The sequence below is a fragment of the Lissotriton vulgaris genome, chromosome 1_1 (genome assembly GCF_964263255.1).
Source record: "Lissotriton vulgaris chromosome 1_1, aLisVul1.2, whole genome shotgun sequence".
In the NCBI taxonomy this organism is placed as follows: domain Eukaryota; kingdom Metazoa; phylum Chordata; class Amphibia; order Caudata; family Salamandridae; genus Lissotriton; species Lissotriton vulgaris.
The window spans coordinates 984,297,482-984,317,157 of NC_141685.1; the positions used below are offsets into that span (position 1 = coordinate 984,297,482).

Consider the following 19,676-nt stretch of genomic DNA (forward strand, 5'->3'; position numbering starts at 1 on the left):
AGGCAATACTTCATCAGATTGATAGATACAGTGAGTGGTATTTCTCTGAAGTACTTTAATATTGCCCCAGAAGACTGAAGACATGACTGGTATATCCTTGAAGCAAGGCAATATTGCATCAGAAGTTAGAAACCATGAATAGTCTCTCCCTGAAGTAAACTCAGAAAACTAAAGGCATGCGTGGTCTCTTTCTGTAGCAAAGTAGTATTCCTTCATAAGTTAGAATAGTTAGAGAGTGGTCTCTCCTTAAAATATTTTAATATTGCATCAGAAACAATAAGGCAGGAGCGTTCTCTCCTTGTTGCAAGGCAGCACTCAATCACTCAATCAATCAATCAGTGGATTATAAGTTCCCTACTCATCCGTTAGGGTCTCAAGGCACTAAGGAGGGGGGGTTAGCAGATCTGCTTAGCCGAAGAGCCAGGAATTGAGGGTCTTCTTGATTATGTTCAGGGAATGGGCGAGACTGATATCTGTAGGTAGCTTGTTCCAGGTCTTGGCTGCGATGTGGGAGAAGGATCGTCCACCTGCCCTGGCACTGCGGATGCGCAGGGTTTCGGCCAGGGTGAGGTTGGTAGATCGGAAATTTCTCTTGGGTATGTGGAAGTTGATTCTGTCATTGAGGTATTTTGCCCATTGTTGTGTAGGCATTTATAGGTGTGAGTGAGGATCTTGAAGGTGACTCTTTTCTCCACAGGGAGCCAGTGGAGTTTTCGTAGGTGCTGGCTGATGTGTTGGTGCTTGGGGATGTCAAGGATGAGTCTGGTGGCGGCATTCTGTATTGTGTGGAGTCTGCGTAGTAGGGACTTGTTGATGCCGGCGTAGACTGCGTTTCCATGGTCCAGTCTGCTGGTGATGAGTGCGTGGGTGACCGTCTTTCTTGACTCATGGGGGATCCATTTGAAGGTCTTTCGGAGGATTCGGAGTGTGTCGAAGCAGCTGGAGGTGACAGCGTTAACCTGTCAGTTCATGGTGAGTGATGAGTCGAGAAAGATGCCAAGGTTCTTGGTGTGGTCTGTGGGGGTAGGTGGGCTTCTGAGGGGGGGTGACCACCAGGTGTGGTCCCATGCTGAGGGGGTGGTTCCAAGGGCGAGGACTTCTGTCTTCTCAGCTTTGAGTTTCAGGCAGCGGTTGGTCATCCAGACTGTGATGTCTTGCAATCCTTTCTGAAAGTTGAGTTTGGTGGTGGTGGGGTCTTTAGTGAGGGAGAATATGAGCTGGGTATCGTCGGCGTAGGATACGATGTTGAGGCAGTGTTGTCGGACGATGGCAATGAGGGGGGACATAAAGATGTTGAAGAGGGTCGGGTTCAGAGACAACCTTTGTGGGACTCTGCAGGTGATCTTTGTAGGATCGGAGAGGAAGGGTGGCAGTCTGATCCTTTGGCTTCTTCCGTTGAGGAATGATAGGATCCAGTTCAGGGCTGTTCCCTGTTTGCCGGCGTTGTGTAGTCTGGCAACTAGTGTGTGGTGGGAGAAGTTGTTGAAGGCCGCTGATAGGTCAGGAAAGATGAGTGCTGCGGAGTGGCCCTGGTCCAGGAGGGTGCAGATGTCTTCTATGGTGGTGAGTAGGGCGGTCTCTGTGCTGTGGTTGCTTCAGAATCCAGATTGGGAGTGGTCGAGGGTGGTGTTCTCTTCGATGAATCGTGTCAGTTCCCTCTTGACTGTCTTCTCTGCAACTTTGGCTGCGAAGGGGAGGAGCGAGATGGGCCAGTAGTTTTTTAGGTCATTGGGGTCCGCTGTGGGCTTCTTGAGCATGAGCCTGAATTCTGCACGCTTCCATTTGTCTGGGAAGGTGCCTGCTTTGAAGGTGGTGTTGATGTGGCAGATGTGAGTGGGGCAAGGGTCGGTGGGGGCCGCGAGAGGATGCCTTTCATGGTCGAGGCGGTGTCTTCGGTCGTGATCGGTGTCCATATTGCAATGGTGGGCCGGCTGGTGTCTTTAGGGGTAGTGGGTCCGGTTCTGGCGTCTGGTGGGTTGCTGATGAAATCATTGTAGAGGTTTTTGATTTTGAGGTGGAAGTAGGTTCCAAGTTTGTTGAGGAGGTCTTGGGATGGCACTGCACATTTTCAATTTTTCACCAGAAGACCTCAGAAAACAGGTGCCATGAGTGGCCAATCCCAAGCGCAGCCCATTTAGGTCTTTGAGAACTCTAACAAAGCTTTGGTCAGTTTGATGTCCTGAACAGTGATTGGTTGAATGAATGTGGACGTTCTGCAGCGTATGATTGTTGCAAGAAGGGAATAGAGGCCCACCAAGAAAACCTCTTGTCTCATCTGTATTTACCCCTTACCTCGATAACAGCAAAGAGCATAAGATAAGGCAAGGAAGAGAGGGGAGAGCAGAGAGCGGGTGGAAGAGCGGCAGAGGGAGATGTGAACAGAAAGGCCAAGAAAGGAAGACATAAGGACATCATGAAGACATAAGACATAACTATAATTCCTGTACATTCACTGTATTGAGCCACCTGGTTAGGCGGTCCCATATATCTAGCCCCTTTTTTTTTTGCAAGTCTGCCTTCTTTAGCATAAATAGCCTTCTCCAGTTTGTAAGTAGCCAACTGTCGGGCCTGCCATTGGGCAAATGAAGGAGCGTTCAGATCTTTCCAGTATGAGGCAATACAAATCCTAAGGATAGTCATTGCCATGAACAGTAGAGCTCCCCCCGTCTTGTAATAGCGTGGTACTGAAATAACTGATTGTTGTTCAAATTATATCGAGTTTTAAGATCGCTGAAGGACCGGGTGCCTTCTGAAGTCATAACACCTCCCAATTTAGAAATACCAGCTTGATACCACTGTTGAAGGTATGCTTTTTCAAAAATAAGTGAAAGGTTATTATTATTTCTGATGGGCGTATAATGATTTAATTTGCCAAGTCCAAGCAGTTTACGTATATTAAAAAAAACCCTATAAGCGTTTGTCAAAGTCTTGAATCCGACCTTCTTGTAGTAACCGAATTCCAGCTGACGCCAGAGACAGCCCCTAACGCTTTCACCTAATAGTGATGTGTAGGGAGATGTGTGAGGTTCTCAACGGGATGATCGTGTATTAATTCGGAGCTATATTGCAGAGCGGCAGCCCAGTAATACAGTTTTATATTAGGAAGAGCCCACCCTCTCTAGGTAGTGAAAGTAATTTAAAGGCCCTTCTCGGCTGTGAGTAGACCTAGATGAACTGGGAGAAGATTTGTTCAAATACATGCAACATGTTGTTGTTAAATTCTAATGGCATTGTACTGAAAAAATAAAGTAATTTGGGTAAAAAGGTCATTTTTAAAACATTACATCTTCCTACTATTGTCAGATGTAAGTTGTTAATTTTTTTGAGTGCCTTCTTCATATCCGCTGCTAACTGGATCAGATTTTCCTTTACTATTGAGTCCAGGTCCGCAACTATATTAACCCCTAGGTATTTGGCCTTCTGAGTTACTCAATCGTCGGCCCAGTTTATTTTCCCATTTAAGATAATCTGCGTTTTTGTTTTGTTAAGGGCATATCCAGGTATCTTCCCGAATTCTTGGGCCTCTTGCTCCAGAGCCTTGATGGCATTCTTGGGTTCCGGAGTTATTATGGCGAGGTCATCGGCATAGTCCATGATCTTCGTGTCCATGCCAAACCTCCTCACTGCCATTATTTCAGGATTAAGTTAAATTTTTTTAATCAAAGGCTCGATATACAGGGCGAAGAGCAACGGGGAGCAAGGGCACCCCTGTCTCGTCCATCATGATATACCTATTTGCTCTGTCCAGTGTCCATTCATTTACATTCTGGATGTAGGGTTCTGGTTTAATGCTTGTAGTGCCTGCACTATCCTAGGACCTAAACCAATCTGCCGCATGACGACCCATAAAAATTGCCAGGCGATTCGATCAAATGCTTTTTCAGCATCTAGTAAAATTAATGAGATCAGGTCGCCTGTCATTTTGGCGGCGTCAAATAGGGTGATGGTCTGATGGATATGCTCAGTGGTGCCCTTTTTCGGAATGAACCCATGCTGCCAGTTGGAGACAAGAGGCTCAATATTTGAGGATAATCTAGATGCAATGATTTTAGATAATATTTTAGAGTTAATAAGAGTAAAGGGTCTGTATGAGGACATCTCCAGTGGTGATTTATCCTTTTTAGGGAATATTACGATCTTTGCAGTAGACCAAGAGTGCGGTGGGGTGGACCCGTTAAAAATAAAGACTACCACATCCGAAAAAGATTTTTTATTTGCTGAGAAAAGATTTTATAAAATTCAACTGGAATACAACCCACTCCAGTGGCTTTGCCATCTGGAAGGCTTGCAAGTGGAGTTGCAATTTCTTCCCATGTTGGAGAGATTTCCATTTGATTGCGATTCTCTGTGTTGAGTTCAACAACCGATATTGCTTCCAGATAATCAATAATCTCTGTTTCTCTATATTCTGTAGGCCTCATATTCTCTTCAGTGTATAATTTCTCATAAAATTCCCTAAAAGTCTCCTCTATTTTTATAAGATTGTTGGTTATCCCTTCTAAGTTTGTTTGAATTGAGGAGAATACATTAGTAGTCACCTGTTGTCTGGTAGTGATGGCCAGTCGGTGCCCAATATGCTAGCTACATTCATATAGCTTTTCTCGGGACGAGGCCCATTTTGCTGCCATTCTCTCCGCAAGTATGGTCCCCATCTGTAAATGTAAATGTTGTATACTTGTAAAGCGCACAGCTGCCCGCACCGCGGGCGTCCCGGCGCTGTATACCGCTGGGGAACCCGTCCTGGATTTCCCTGTGAGATGGTCCCCTACTGGGAACCCCCAAGGTGAGACCAGGCGTCCCCTGCGTTGAAGGGGCCGTTGTGAAGATTAAGCAAGCTATTGCCCAGAGTTGCAGAGTGGAGCCCAAGGTTAGAGTAGGCGCTGAGGCGAGAATTATCAGGCCCGCTGACATTTTGACCCAAGACCCTGCCGTGTTGGGAATCGAGCCCTGGTCCCGGGCCGATCTCAGCTTCCGGGTCTGCCGCCTCAAACCATTGAGCCACTCTTCTGCTTTAGCTACGGCTACCATCGTTTGTGCTACTTCAATTCCTGTTCCTGACTGAACAGCCTGTATTAACTTCTTTTCAGCTTTTATCATTTGGTCTTGTAAGGAATTAACATGCGCTTTCTCCTTTTTGTTCCTTCTGATGGAAAATTGGAGTGTCTCCCCCCTTATGCCTGCCTTTAATGTTATGTTATGTTATGTTAAATTTAGCTTATAAAGCGCACGTACGCCCGTAGGCTTCATGGCGCTGTAGGAAGTTTTCAGAAGCACAACACAACAACAGGAGGACAACTTAGAACATCTAAGGATAGGCTTCCCTAAAAAGCCAGGTCTTAAAGGCTAGTCTAAAGGCTAGAATATCCTTGTGTGACCTTAAAGAAGCTGGCAAGGAGTTCCAGAGGGAGGCAGCAAGAAAATGAAAGGAGCTGCCGCCCTGACATTGTTTCCTAACAACCGGCACCGTGAGCAAGCTTTTGTGACCAGAACGGAGGTTGCGAGAGGGGACGTATCTGGCAAGCAAGTTAATGATAAATTTGGGGCCCTTGCCTTGTAATGCCCTAAAGATAATGCAGCCGGTTTTAAAAGCTGCCCTCTGGGCTACCGGCAGCCAATGCAGATCTGCCAGGCCTGGCCTGATGGACTGCCATTTAGGAAGCCCACAGATCAGCCTGGCCGCCTGATTTTGAACCAGCTGCAGCCTCTTGAGCTGCCCGGCTGGAAGGCCCGAATATAAACTATTTGAGTAGTCCAGCCTAGACAGCACAAGGGCGATGGTCACCTGTATCAGGGCAGAGTGGGTTAGGAAATGGGCAATCTTTCTAATCTTGCGCAGCTGAAAGAAGCATGCGGAAACAACTGACCCTACCTGACTTTTCAAGGAGAGGTCTTCACTAAAGGTGACTCCAAGGCTCTTGACCGTGCGGGATTTGGAGGGGGGATTTCCCATCTCCGGAGGCCAAAATTGAGGTCCCCAGCTGAGTTCGCTCTTCCCAGGCAGGATCAATTCAGTCTTGCCTGGGTTAAGTTTTAGGTGGTTAAGGCCCATCCATCTCTGGATATGAGCCATGGCCTCCCTAAACTCAGTGACAGCATCCGGCGACCCTAGGGGGAAAATCAACTGCAGATCATCTGCGTAGTTAAAGATCCACACTTTGAATTTCCTCAAGGAGTACAATAGGGGACGCAAGTATAAATTAAATAAAAGGGGAGACAGGGAAGAGCCCTGCGGGACACCACAGTCGTTCTTAATTCTAGGGGCTGTGAAGGTGCCCAGTCTCACTGCTTGAGTTCGGTCAGACAAAAATGATTCCACCCAGCTCAGGGCAGTACCTCTGAGGCCTGCCTGCCCGACACGGCCGACCAAAATAGTGTGGTCGACCGTGTCGAATGCAGCAGAAAGGTCAAGAAGCACCAGTGCCTGGTGGACGTCCCTGTCTGCGTTACACCGAAGTGTATTCTGGACTGCCAGGGTTACCGTCTCGGTCGAATGGCCTGGACGGAACCCAGCTTGATTTGGCTCCAGAAACCCAGTGGTTTCCACAAAGTTGGAAAGGCAATTGGAGACGTGAGCCTCCAATATCTTGGATAAGAACGGCAACAGGGATATGGGACGATAATTTGATGAGTCCCGGGGGTCCAGACCTGTTTTTTTTATTAGAGGGATTAGCAGGGCGTGTTTAAAGCCAGTAGGTACCTTGTGTCCCACACAACCTTTATAGGTGCTGACCCAGTGTTTATATCCAAGAACTCTCGGATCCAACCCTGCATGTATGTTTTCCCGATAGTTGTTGTCATGTAGGAGTGCTTTTTCAAAAGTCCAGTTCGAGCTTGGTCCTCTATCTCCTCACCCCTCTAGATTTTAAATAAGTGGGTTGTGATCTGACAGGAGTCCGGGAGCGGTATCAATGAGGCAGTCTTGAGCCAGTGAAGAAGAAAATAAAAAGTAGTCAAGCCTTGCCAGTGACAGATGAGGGGCTGAGAAGAAAGTAAAGCCGTCTTGTTCGGGTTTCAAATGGGCCCAAACGTCCTTTAAGCCGTGCGTGCTTATCAAATTGAGCACTGCCTGGAAAACCTTAGGTTTCCTGCCTCTGCACTTCCAAGATTCATCAAATTTCCAAGTACTAGGCAGATTTAGATTTAGATCATCACATAAAATTACAGGGAGTGGCCAGTGTACTAACTCCTCGTTTAGTCCATTGATTATCCCCGGATCGTCTAGATTGCTTCCATAAGTAGAACAAAATGTAAAAGCAAAGTTAGGGGGAAGAAAAAATTCTGCAATCACCCATCTCCCTAGAGAGTCGGTTCTTACCTGATTGACTCCTGAAGGTAATTTCTTCGTGACTAGAATTCCAACTCCCTTAACCCTGCCCTTTGCATAGTTGCCCCATTAACTTATAACTTAGAGAGTTCAGCAGGTATTTCTGAGCCCCTTCGATGTGTGTCTCCTGGAAGCAGACAATGTCGGCCCCCAGTGTACGCAGAGCCTTTTCAACTTTTTGTCTTTTCACAGAATCATTTAAGCCACAGATATTTACTGAGACGATTCTAAGTTTATTTAACATACTCTTAATCTACTTTTAGATTGCTTGACCCTGTGTAATTATCCAAGACCCCCCTTTTTTGGGGGGGGACCACATTTTGATTAAAAATAAGGATTGTGCTTCTACCAACAACTAAGCAGTTCGTGATTCTTCCCTTTCTTTCCCTCACACCCCAACCTCCCCCTCCCAACCAAATCCCCCCCCCCCCTTGGATGAGGGTTCTTTAGGTTCATATTACACCAAAAGATTGACACTTGGCTTCCAGTTTGTTTCTGACCCTTGATCTCTCCTGAATGTCCAGAATTAATGTTAGCTTTTTCTTTCATTATTTTCTCCTGTCTTTCTCTAAAGATAAAGAAATTTCTGCAAACCTGAAGGCAGCAGAGCTGGACCATTCTGCAATGATGGCAAAGGGTGAGTGAATAGTGCTGCCTCTCTTATCAAAACAAGAAATATTATAATAAATGTCTACATACAGGCCATTGACTGAAAATTATTGTGCCCTGCAATGTTGGCATGAGGTTTCAAACACAAACTGTCAGTTATTAAGCAATGCTCACTGGCAACGCAGTCCCTAACTCCCGTTATCAATGAGAACTGCAAACCAAAAGTTATAATACCATTGTAAAACCATTTGTACGATTTGCCTTCGAAAACATATAGGTCACAGTCCTATTATGGGCACTACCACTTACAGTGGGCTTTAGGGTAACCCATTGCTTACCATAGGTTGACTTTCTTGTCAATCTCATTTGCTTGCATATTCTTCAATGACATAACTTCCTCTTCCTGTGTTTGGCCCTCCCATGGACTATCCTTTAGATTAAATGACTTATACTCTTCCATTGATTCACATCAGGGAACAATTTGTTCCTTTTACTTTCAGCACTCCATGAGAGTCCATGCTCTCTCCTCTATGTGCCACTCGCCCATTACATCCTTGCCCCTCTGTGTGCTGTTTGTGGTGCTTCCCCAGCTCGTTTGTTCCTTTCTCCACCCCTTCTCACTCAAGTTTTGTGATTCTTTAAACTTCCCTCGTCCAACTCCTCTGTTGATTCCCTACTCCTCCCTGCTGTATGTTGTTCTCACTGCTTAGCAGCATTTACTGTTCCAGAAGTCATGAGCGGTCTCTTCTTGCAGAATGTCAGTATTAGAATAGACGCTGGGAAGCATGAGTAGTTTCTCCTTGAATTACCTTAACATTACATAAGAAGATGGAAGGCATGAGTGGTCTCACCCTACAGCAAGCAAGTATATGTTGCATCAGTAGGTAGAAAACATGAGTGGTCTCTCCCTGAAGGGCCTTAATATTGCATCACAAGGTGGAAGGCATGAAAGATCTCTCCCTGCAGCAAGGCAGTCTTGCATCAGAAGGGAGAAACAGTGTGTGATCTCTCCCTTAAGTATTTTAATATTCCATCATAAGAGAGAGGCATGAGTGACCTCTCCACTGCAGCATTGCAGTATTGCATAAGACAATAGTCGCCCCAGAAACAAATTTTCAGTTTTGCATCAGACGACAGATGCCACGAGTGAACCCTTGCAAGTGCACCCACAGGTGACTCGCTGAGAACTGTACCTGGGCATCTTAATCTGTGACTTGATGCCCCGGTCACTGATTAAGATGACATGGACATTCTGCAGTGCTTGATTGTTGCAAGATGGGGGAGGATCCCTCACACAAAATCCCTTCTCCTACTCATAAGTACCATTTATTTCATCTAAGCCAGGCCATCGTGAGAATGAAGGATGACTGACCTACATAATCAGTCTGTGGTCTCCTGGACTGGTTTCTACTAACAAGGGGTTAGATGGGGGTTTATTGTTTATCAGGGGAAGAAGAAGTTCATCCGGTAAGATTGAAATTGATAGATTCACGTGCAGCTCTCTGTCTGTTTTTGGTCCTTGATCTCTCCTTGATATCCAAAATTAATATCTGTGTGTTCTTTCACTATCTCCTCATCTCCTTCTCTCTAGATAGAGACATATCTGGAAAGCTGAAGGAAGCAGAGCTGAAGTTTTCTGCAATGCTGGAAAGCAGTGAGTTAACAGTGCTGCCTTACATATCAAAACAGGATCAATTACAGCACATGTCTACATACTGGTTTTTGCCTTAAGATGATGATGACCTGAAATGTCAAAAGAGGTTTATTGCATAATTAATTAAAATCATTACAATTTCCACATGTCAATATTATGATACAAAAATATATACTACTAGAAAAGATTGGACTCTTCCTTTGTTAAAATGGAATAACACAGTTAAAACGGGTTTCTTCCAGGGAAACTTCCACCGTCTTTAAGAGGTCAGAATGTTATTAAGTGTTTGTGCAAAGGTTACCAGTCATTGGGATCAAGGCAGAGATATTACACCGCTTATTGCACCGTGTCCTTGTTTCACAAGACTCAGGCATTTATTCACTTCTGCCAGGAATTTTGTTCCCCGGCATGCCAAAATAATTGAACTCCCTCCTAGCCAATAAGTTACCGCTTGCCTACAGGTGCGGATTTTTAACTCGTTGCAGATCTGTTTTAGTAATCTTCGACGTTGTGCCAGGAGAGCCGGACAGATGCACAAGAAATGGGCTAATGATTCCATTTTATAGTCACAAAGTCTACAACTCTCAGTCTGATGTTTACCTTTCCACGATGGTACTAAGTCTTTCGAAATGTGCATTCCCATCCTATAGGCTGTAAAAGCTCTTTTTATATGCACATTAAAATGAGAGGTTAAATATGCGTGCGGTCGTCCAGCTTTGAAGGAGTTGATTATGGTCCAACCATGTCGCAGCTTGAGAAGTAACGCTTTGTCTTCTTGAAAAGATTTCGTCCTTGCTTCCTTGTTGGCTAAACTACTTATAGTTGCTTTATCCTTCACAGATTCCCAAGTTCCTTCAAACCCCAGCTCTTTTACGCAGGTTTTCAGGTATTTTCCCCAAGGGCAAAGGGTTCCAGTCACACCTTGATTTTCTATGGCTTCCCAGTTTAGCCAATCCATTGAAACCAGATCTGCAGATCTTAACTTGGGACACAGTTTTATGAAGCCGCTCATGCTCCTATATTTCTGGTCTTGCAGCCCGAATTCCAGCCTTACTTGCGGGGCTGAAGCACTCTTTGGAAGGTTAAAAACTGCTTTGTAGATTTTAGTTTGAAGCTCGTTTAGTAGGTCTGTTTCCTTGCCGCACCAGGTGACAAGACCGTAAGATAATGATGGTAACATTTGTGCCGACATGACCTTCACGAGGTGGCTATAGTTCGGGCAATTCATTTTTGTTTTTAGCAACCGGTAAGCAAAGATTAGACTTTGGGCTTTTGCTCGTATTACAGTTTTGTGCTCCGTTAGTTTTGCTCCCTGGGATATTATTACTCCAAGGTATTTATACGAACCTTGTTCGTTCACCTTCGTCCCGTTGAACGACCATGTGTAACTAAGTTTTTTTGGGTCTACTAAACATACCACTTTGGTTTTTTCTTTGTTTAAGTCCAGTCCTTATTGTCTTAAGTACCCTGATAAGATATTTAAAGCTCTTTGTAGACCAACTGGGGTTTTACTCAGCAGGACTATGTCATCTGCATATTGCAGACAGGGAATTCGCCGGTTTGCCAATGACGGAGGGTGCACCTCATCTGTGTCCAATACTGTTGCGAGATCGGAAAGGAAAAGGTTAAAAAAGGTGGGGGCTAGAACACAGCCTTGTTTTAGGCCCTGGTATGTTGGTATGTTCCTTGTTGTGTAAGCTCCATCTCCCAATTTAACCTTTGCCCATGTATCTTCATGCAAAACTTTTATTGCCTGTATTAATTTTTATGGCGTCCCCCAAAGCTGCAATTTGTCCCATAGACGTTTACTCTGTCAAATGCAGATTTGATGTCAACAAAACAGGCGTATAATCGTGTGCCCTTTACTGCTGTTCTGTCCATTAATAGTGACAGGCAAGTTAAGAAGTTCAACCGGTAAGATTGAAATTGATAGATTCACGTGCGGCTCTCTGTCTGTTTCTGGTCCTTGATCTCTCCTTGATATCCAAAATTAATATCTGTGTCTTCTTTCACTATCTCCTCATCTCCTTCTCTCTAGATAGAGACATATCTGGAAAGCTGAAGGAAGCAGAGCTGAAGTTTTCTGCAATGCCGGAAAGCAGTGAGTTAACAGTGCTGCCTTTCATATCAAAACAGGATCAATTACAACACATGTCTACATACTGGTTTTTGCCTTAAGATGATGATGACCTGAAATGCTTGTAACTGGTTTCAAACGCCAAAACAGTCAGTGTTTTTAATTATCACTGTCAACGCAGTCTGCAAATTCCATTGTCAATAAGACCTGCAAACCAAGGATTATAACCCAAAAGTAAAGCCATTTTAGGTCTCACCTATAAAGACCAACTTTTGAGTACACTTCTAATACTTAAAGGGGGCTTTGGCCCAGCCCATTTCTTCCATTGGCTGACTTTTTGTGTCAATCTTGTTTGCTAGCTTATTATATGATGGTTTGCCTTCCTCTGCTGTTTGTCCCTCGCCTGGAACATAGCCTCTTTGCCATTCTCCTGACTCGATAACTTGTATTCTTCCCAGGCTCCACACCAGGGACCTACATTGTTCTTTCAGTGTTCCGTTGGAGGGCCCATGTTATATGGATCTCTCATATGTGCTGCTCCGCCTAACATCTTTACCCCTCCCTGCACTCTTTTTGTTGCTCCGCCGAACTGTCTGTTGCTATTCAGTCCTTTCAACTTAACTTCTTTATTTAATCCCACAACATCTAGCTCTTCCATTGCCCCCATCCCACTCTGCTCTTGGTTACACACACTGCTTGTTTGCATTTACGATTCACCTCCTCTCCTATCCAATCCACTGTTGCTAACCACCCAGAGTTGCACTTTGCTGCATGGCACTTCTTTCTAAATAATGATGCACTTTCATGCGCTGTAAATTGGTTTTCAATTTACTGCTCCAAGTCGAACATCTACCACCTTGAAACGGAAAAAAACATCGCTGGAGAAGCAATACTCGTCTTATGACGTATGTGCGCATATTCATTATTGCCTTGGTGATCTCTTTATAGTTTTCATGTCAGTTCTGTTCAGCAATAACCATTTGTTTTGTATTTACCAATGACAACTTGCATTTGATCAACCCAATAAGTGAGACCTAATGACTTTGTCAAAGCTTATTAGCCAATTCAGTCGCTAAGTGCTGCGTTTAAGTGACATTTACCAACCACCTCATTAACCCTACAGTGACTTTCCACTAAGGTCCATGGTCCAAAACCTCATTGGCATCAACAAATTCAAACCATGGTTTCTAACACCATCTCCAATAACCAACCGCTAACAATCATTCCAAGCCTCATAGTCAGTAACAGTTAAAAACCTTGTTCCGTAATCCCATTGTCAGTCACAGTCACCGACCTGCATCCATAGCCCCATTGTAAGACACCACTGCTTACTAGGCGCCCTAATCCCATTGTAAATAATTAGTTGAGGCTGATTTCACCTTCGATTTCTGATTTCCCTTCTGGCGTCTTTATGGGGTCATTGTATCCTCCTAAAGACTGCTGTAGCTAGTACCTACTGCTCGTGAGGTCAAAGTTCAGTATCATCTCCAAGTGAAATACATTCTGAAATGCACTGATCTCACAGCCTCGCCTTTATACCTTGAAAGGATGTCATGTGAGCCAGCACACGGCCTATGAAGAAACAGGGTTCAACTCTGCAGCCCTGCCAACGCCCCGCATCAGGGGTTAGAATAACGCAATTCAGTGCTTGTTCCCGCATCACCGCACTGAAAGTCATTAGCCACTCACTTAGAGCTCCTCCTTTCTTGTGTGTTCCTACAGAAATTCAGCAGTAGCTGTCTGTCTGCTATTCCCAGATGCCCAGGCAGAGCGCATGTGCAGGACAGCGGATGATTTTTTCAAGGACACCAAGTGCACAGGGTCACTATGGCCTTAGCTGGACCGCTCACCTCTTCCTGCAATCTTACTGGCTAATCCAGCACCAGCCAGGCCGAATATCTATGTGTAGCCACCCACCAAAGAACAACATTAACCCTTGTGCTGGTAAGCGCATCCAAACTACAGCAGCTGGAAATGGGGTAGCCAAGCAAGGATATCGAGTAAGCTGAGAGCCTCCTGACCCCCAGTCTACCACCGCCGTCTTCAAACTGAGAACTAGTGATACTTACCCTGGCAGCCGATGCAGGTACTGCAGCAACAATGAGCGATTAGAGTTCCATGCCCACTGAAGCACCATGCGCCCTAAAAACAAGAGGTGGCACAGAATACCAGTTGCTGAAACCATAGCGCTTTCATATTGCGAGAGGAACATTATCCCCCAAGGTGATCAAGACAATCATAATGGGGTTCTTGACCCTCCACTTCCAGGCAGACGATGTCAGGTTATTCTTGTTGCAGGTGGTGGGGCCTAGAACCCAAGGTCGGCTCTGACGGGAGATACAGCTCTCTACCAGTGTGCATCAATGAAGTCAATCACAGGGCTGTTTGAAAGCTGCATTTACAGCCTGCGATACAAGTGTTTAGTTGGAGCCTTCTAGAACATTACTGAGCGTTTCCAGTCAATTAGAAGGCTGTTTCCGGTGGGTGACGGGGCAGGAAATTGAAGGTTGAGTATGTTATGTTATGTTATGTTTACTGTAGCTTATATAGCGCATAATCCGACAGGTCCCTTAGCGCTTTGAGAGAGTGTCAAAAGTCCACCGGCAGTCACAAATACAACACTTGGTTGATGAGGTTAAACTGTGCCCAGGGCCTCCCTAAACAGGAGCATCTTAAGACATTTCCTGAAAGGGACAAGTGCGTATTCCTTACAAAGGTTCACAGGCAATTGATTCCAGAGTTGAGGGAGAAGGACAGAGAAATCTCTGCCACCTTTGGAACTGCTTTTAAACCGAGAATAAGCCAAAAGACCAGCCTCGGAAGACTGCAGTGTAGGTTCCGGCACATAATTCCCTAGGCGTTCCTTAATATAAACAGGGGAGTGACCAAATATGGCTTTGTGGGCAATGCAGATACCCTTGAACTTTGCTCTCTGTTTAATGGGGAGCCAGTGCAGTTTGCACAGCAGAGGAGTTGTGTGAGCCCTTCTAGGGACCCTAAAACTCAGCCTGGCTGTATCATTTAACCCCTTCACTGCAGCGGCTATTCTGCCGCAGTGCTAAGGGGGTGCGGGGGCCGCGCGGCGATCCTGTGCTCGTGACGGAACCGCCCCGTCATGGCACACGGGTGAGCTGTGCTTGTGACGGACCGGTTCCGTCACGGCCCGCCCGCGCTTCAGAACGTTAGCGCAGGCGTGGAATTCGCGCCGTGCAGGCGCGCCGAGGGGGCCGTGACGGAACCGTTCCGTCACCAGCACAGCCCACCTGAGGCTCGTGATGGAACAGTTCCGCCACGAGCATGGGAGGGGTTAAGGCCACCTGCAACTTGTTAATGAGTTTCTCAGGGAGGCCAATGTACAGGGCATTACCATAGTCCAATCTGGACAGGATTGTGGCAGACCCAATTAGCTGTAATGTGGCTGATGCGAGAAGGGGGGCAAGTTTCTGCAACTGCCTCATTAGACCGATACAGGTTCTGACCACAGTAGTTATTTGATTAGCCATTGAAAGATTGGCATCAATCTTGATGCCCAGGCTTTGTATGAAAGGAGCTGGCGCAGGGGTGGTGTCAAGCTCTTGAGGGCAGAACAGGTAATTCCAGGAATTGATATTTCAGGAGATGACAAGGACCTCTGTTTAATCGGGGTTGACTTTTAGCGAATTAGCTGTCATCCAATTCACTGTGTATCTGAGGATGTTTTGCACAAGAATGTGGGCTTGTGGGGAGTTATCTATCTGGAGGATGGGTTGAGTATTGTCTGCATAGTTAAAAACTTGACAATCCATGCAGGCCAGGGCAGCCACCAGTGGCTGGCGATAGATGTTAAAAAGGAGCGGGGACAGTGCAAAGCCCTGGGGGACGCCACAGGTGAGGGCACCCCTGCTCGACACCTGTTCACCCAGCTGGACCCTCTGGAACCGCCTGTTAGAAATGGGGTTACCAATTCTACAAGGGGTAGCATGGAGCAGAGCGGGCAGGCCAAACTTCAGAGGACATGTGTAAAGCGTCCACGCAGTACTCACAGACGACACACCAGGCACACTACAAAAGAGACACGACACCGCTTCTGGTTGGAAAAAGAATAAATGTTGTATTATCTTCAACCTGCAAAGGTAAAAGACAACAATAGCAGTAATCACAAGGGGGCGCCAACTGGCGACAGAGCAATGAATGCAAAGGGGATTATTTACATGGGAAAGGGGCAGGAATAAAAGGTCAAGTCTGTGAGTCCATGGCTGAAATAAAAATGTTATCATTAGCATGAATTCTTAGTAGAATACGTGAGGGAAAGAAATACTAATGCTGAAACCCAAGGTCGATATCGCAGGGCAAACTCAGACCTTAATCCTTGGTCTCGCCTAGAAGTAAACGGTAAGCATAAACTCAAGCATTAGACATAAAATACCCATTAGGTAGGACGGCATAGCATAACTTGCATCTGCATAACATTGAACATTGGAGGTAAATCTGAAACCTGTCAGGCCTAAAAACACCTTTAACCAGGGACCTCCATAACTCTTGGGAGCAGCCCTGGGCAGGTAAGTACACACTCCAATAAAAGATTAGGAGCAAACAATAAAACATTAGGTGCAAACCATTGACATCGGGCCTACAGCCTCAGTAGAGGGACCTCTGGGCATCAGGCAGGAGCCTTATGCTTCGGCAGAAATCACGGTGCTCATAAGAATGGCATAGCACAAGTTCACATTGGGTCTACTGGCCCAATGTTGCAGGTGCCCGCTGCCAGGCGGGGCACCTGGAGAACAATACTGTTCCTGGGGTGGCAGTTCACCACGGAATGCTGGCACCGGGGGTTGGGCACCGACAGTATGCCCCGATACACCCCCCAACACAGTCTGTTTGAGCCCCACACTCACCGGGCTCTTGGCAATTTCTCCACGCTTCTGCTCCTCGCTCGGGGCTTTCTGGGCAGTAGGGTGGGAGGCAGGCACCGCCAATGTGCCTCGAGGCCTCACCTGACAGACGCAGACACTGCTCCCCGAGCGGAGATCGGATACGCTCCTGCCCTATTTACAAGGCTGAGAGGCGGCAGGATCTGGCGCGTAGCGCTTAGGAACACAAAAGCAGCCTCTTCCAGCTGCGCAGCGCTAGCCACCACACAGCGCTTCTCCTCAGCCGAGCTCCTCATACAGCGCTTCTAGATCACAGCGCTTAGCAGGCAGCACTTATCCAGGGCCAGGCAGCCCTTCCAACAGTCCAGCACTTGGTTGAAGCGGCGCTTTGCAGGCACACACAGCAGGCAGTACAGTTCAGGCACTTCAGGACTACCCAGGGCTTCTGCAGCACAGCGCTTCCAGGATTATAGTGCTTTGGCACGCAGCGCCTCCTCCAGGTCCAGCACGTCCAGAAGCACAGTGAAAGGGGGCGGACAGTCCCAGCAGCAGGCCCAGGGTAACACTCCTCACCTCCTGGGTGGCGGGGTCCAAGATGCTCCTTCCCTTCTGGGCGCTTCTTTGCGCAGCGCTGGCATGGTGCAAGGTCCCAACAGCTCCAGGGACCTAGGGGGGCCCTCCTTCTTCAGGGGTCCTGGGGACAGAGCAGTAGGCACTACTGGGCCAGGTCAGCAGGTAGTGGGGGCATCATCAAAACAGGGTGGTAGGCTTTCACCCTCCCCACTGCAGCGTGGCCCTCCTCCCACACAGCAACCTGAACTCCTGAGGTGGGTCTTCACAAGCCCTGAGGACAGTAGGGGGGTTCTGGATGGGTGCAGGGTCCAGCACACAGGCCCAAGTGGCGGTATCCCCTTGCAGCAGGTCCCCTCGCATTCCTGTCCCAGCTCTGTCTCTGCACATCACATCTCTATTGCTCTCTCTATACCAGAAAGGCTGGAAGCTTCTAGAAGGTTCCTTCAAATGCTAGGATTGCTGGGTACTAGACAACTAGACCGCTAACCCATCTCAGACAGGAAAACTAGTTCTAACTGGCTCAGGGGGAGGAGTAGAGCACCCTGGGTGCCAGGCTTTCCCTCCAAATGCAGGGGTGGCTGGGTACCTAACAACTAGACTGCTAACCTCCTGCAGTCAGGTAGCACAACGCACAGCCATGGCAGCCATTTCAAATGCAAAACACAAATGCAGCATTTCACCAGGGTACAAGTTTACAATGGGGGAAAATAAATGTACACACCATTGCAATGCATTTAACATTACACAGGGCTTCTCATACCTCACATGGCCTATTCAGTAACCTTTACCATGGGGGAGACTTCCTACATGTCGGGGGTGGAAGCGAAAAATGTGGGGGAAAGGGCCAAGTCCAACACCGCCCTTACAGGAATGACTCAAGCCAGTGATATGCCAGCCCACAGTAACACACACATCAAACACTGGAGCCTTCCTGACGATTATTGAGTGTTTCCCATCAAATGGAAGGCTGTCTCTGGTAGGAAGCTGAGGCAGGGAGTGGAGACCTTTAATTAGATGGCAGGACAGCTGAACAAATAATGTTGGATCAGTGCACGCAAACGAATGTACATACCATGCTAAATAAAGTGCACAGCAGAGTACATGACACCTGCCCAACTATGAAAATAGTGAAAAGTGCATTGCAGAGTATATGGCATCTGCCCAGCTAGAAAACAGTGACAACTAAGGGGAACAAACAGCACAAGCAAGCTGGGGTATGGCAACTCCAAAAGACTGTGCGCATTACTGTTGAGTTTAATGTCAGGTTCTAGCACATAGAGACAATTTGATCTGTGGTGTGTGGCCTTTAGGTAAATTAAATAAGAAAATAAAACTAAAATCCTGAATATACTCAGTGTGCATGTTTCACAAAGGGTTGTGTGTCAATATATTGAGCCGTTGATCTCAACCTAGAAAAATAGTGAATCTGGAAAATTGAGTGTCACTATATAATCACAGTAAGTATATGTGGGTATACATTAACTATTCGCAACTCCACATTGACAAACCTTGGTGCTATAGATTGACAAGAGACATAGACGTGTAGTTAGGAATAGTACATCTGTACTTACCTTGACAAAATAGTCTTAGTCAGTATTCTAAATTTGATAGTTTTGTAGGTCAATACAACTTGAAAATGTGGTTGAAGACAGTTGCAAATCGGCAGGCTTTTTCAGACGTTTTGCACGACCTTGGTGAAGAATGTTAAGCTGGGCCCCACTGGATACCTTTTGTTTATAGCAGGAGACAAAAGTATGTGATATTGGGGGCATATTTACAAGGGGTTATAGCCACCAGAACATCATTGATGTTCTGGTGGAGATAACCCCTTTGCCTTATTTACAAGGCAGCATTAAGCCATTCAACGTGGCTTAATGCTGCCTTGTAAATATTGCCCCAATACACACAGCACTTAGTGAGAAAGTGGTGGGCGATGGGCGTTTCAGTGGGTGTTCCACCGCAACACCCATTGCATTGTGAAGCTGCCCCCTAGTTACAAGGCTGGCGTAAATATGGTCAGTGCCAAAATGAAGACCAGGGAAAACCTGGTCTTAAACTGGCGCAACAATGCAGAATGCAGCACACATGGAAAGAGAAAATTGCCAGCAATGTTTGTTCATGTGCAGGAAGGTGTCCCTTAATGCACATGAACAATCATTCACTCCAACACAGGCGCCCTTGGACTATGGTGCAAGGGTGCCTGCGTTGGCGCTAGGCTGCTATATTTAGCACCAGTGGTAGGAGAAATGCCTGGGTGCATCGTATTATTGTAAAAATGGTACATCTTTCGTTTTCAGGAAGTCGGAGTGCAGCGTTACCAATGATGTCGTAACACCGCGCTCTGCTATTCTGTTGTAACTATACCCCAATGTTTTTAGGTCTCACCTAGGCAGCGCTTGCGCTGTCTCTTCAAGACATGCTGTATTCTGGTATGGACTTGAAGCTCCGCCCACTTTCCGCTCAACTTTTTAATTGGCTACCACCACTGTCCTTTGCAACTGTTGGCTTTTGATTTGTCAATAGGTTTATTAGTCCCTCCTTAAAACCTCCCTGTTGTCTGTTGTTACCTTCCAGAAGGATGTGTTG

The 19,676-nt window shown here is 46.5% G+C and overlaps 1 protein-coding gene across 4 annotated transcripts in view; it reads left to right on the plus strand.

The window, feature by feature from the left end:
- Positions 1-19,676, plus strand: part of LOC147748347 (C-type lectin domain family 4 member G-like) — a 109,867-nt gene that overhangs the window by 35,454 nt on the left and 54,737 nt on the right. Inside the window, exons 4-6 of one of the 4 annotated variants that reach the window (XM_086936417.1) lie at positions 7,899-7,961; positions 9,525-9,587; positions 11,626-11,688. In XM_086936417.1, the coding sequence (XP_086792543.1) occupies positions 7,899-7,961; positions 9,525-9,587; positions 11,626-11,688 (189 nt within the window). The remainder of the gene's footprint in view (positions 1-7,898; positions 7,962-9,524; positions 9,588-11,625; positions 11,689-19,676) is intronic. The other 3 variants (XM_086936418.1, XM_086936419.1, XM_086936420.1) reach the window with 3 other exon arrangements.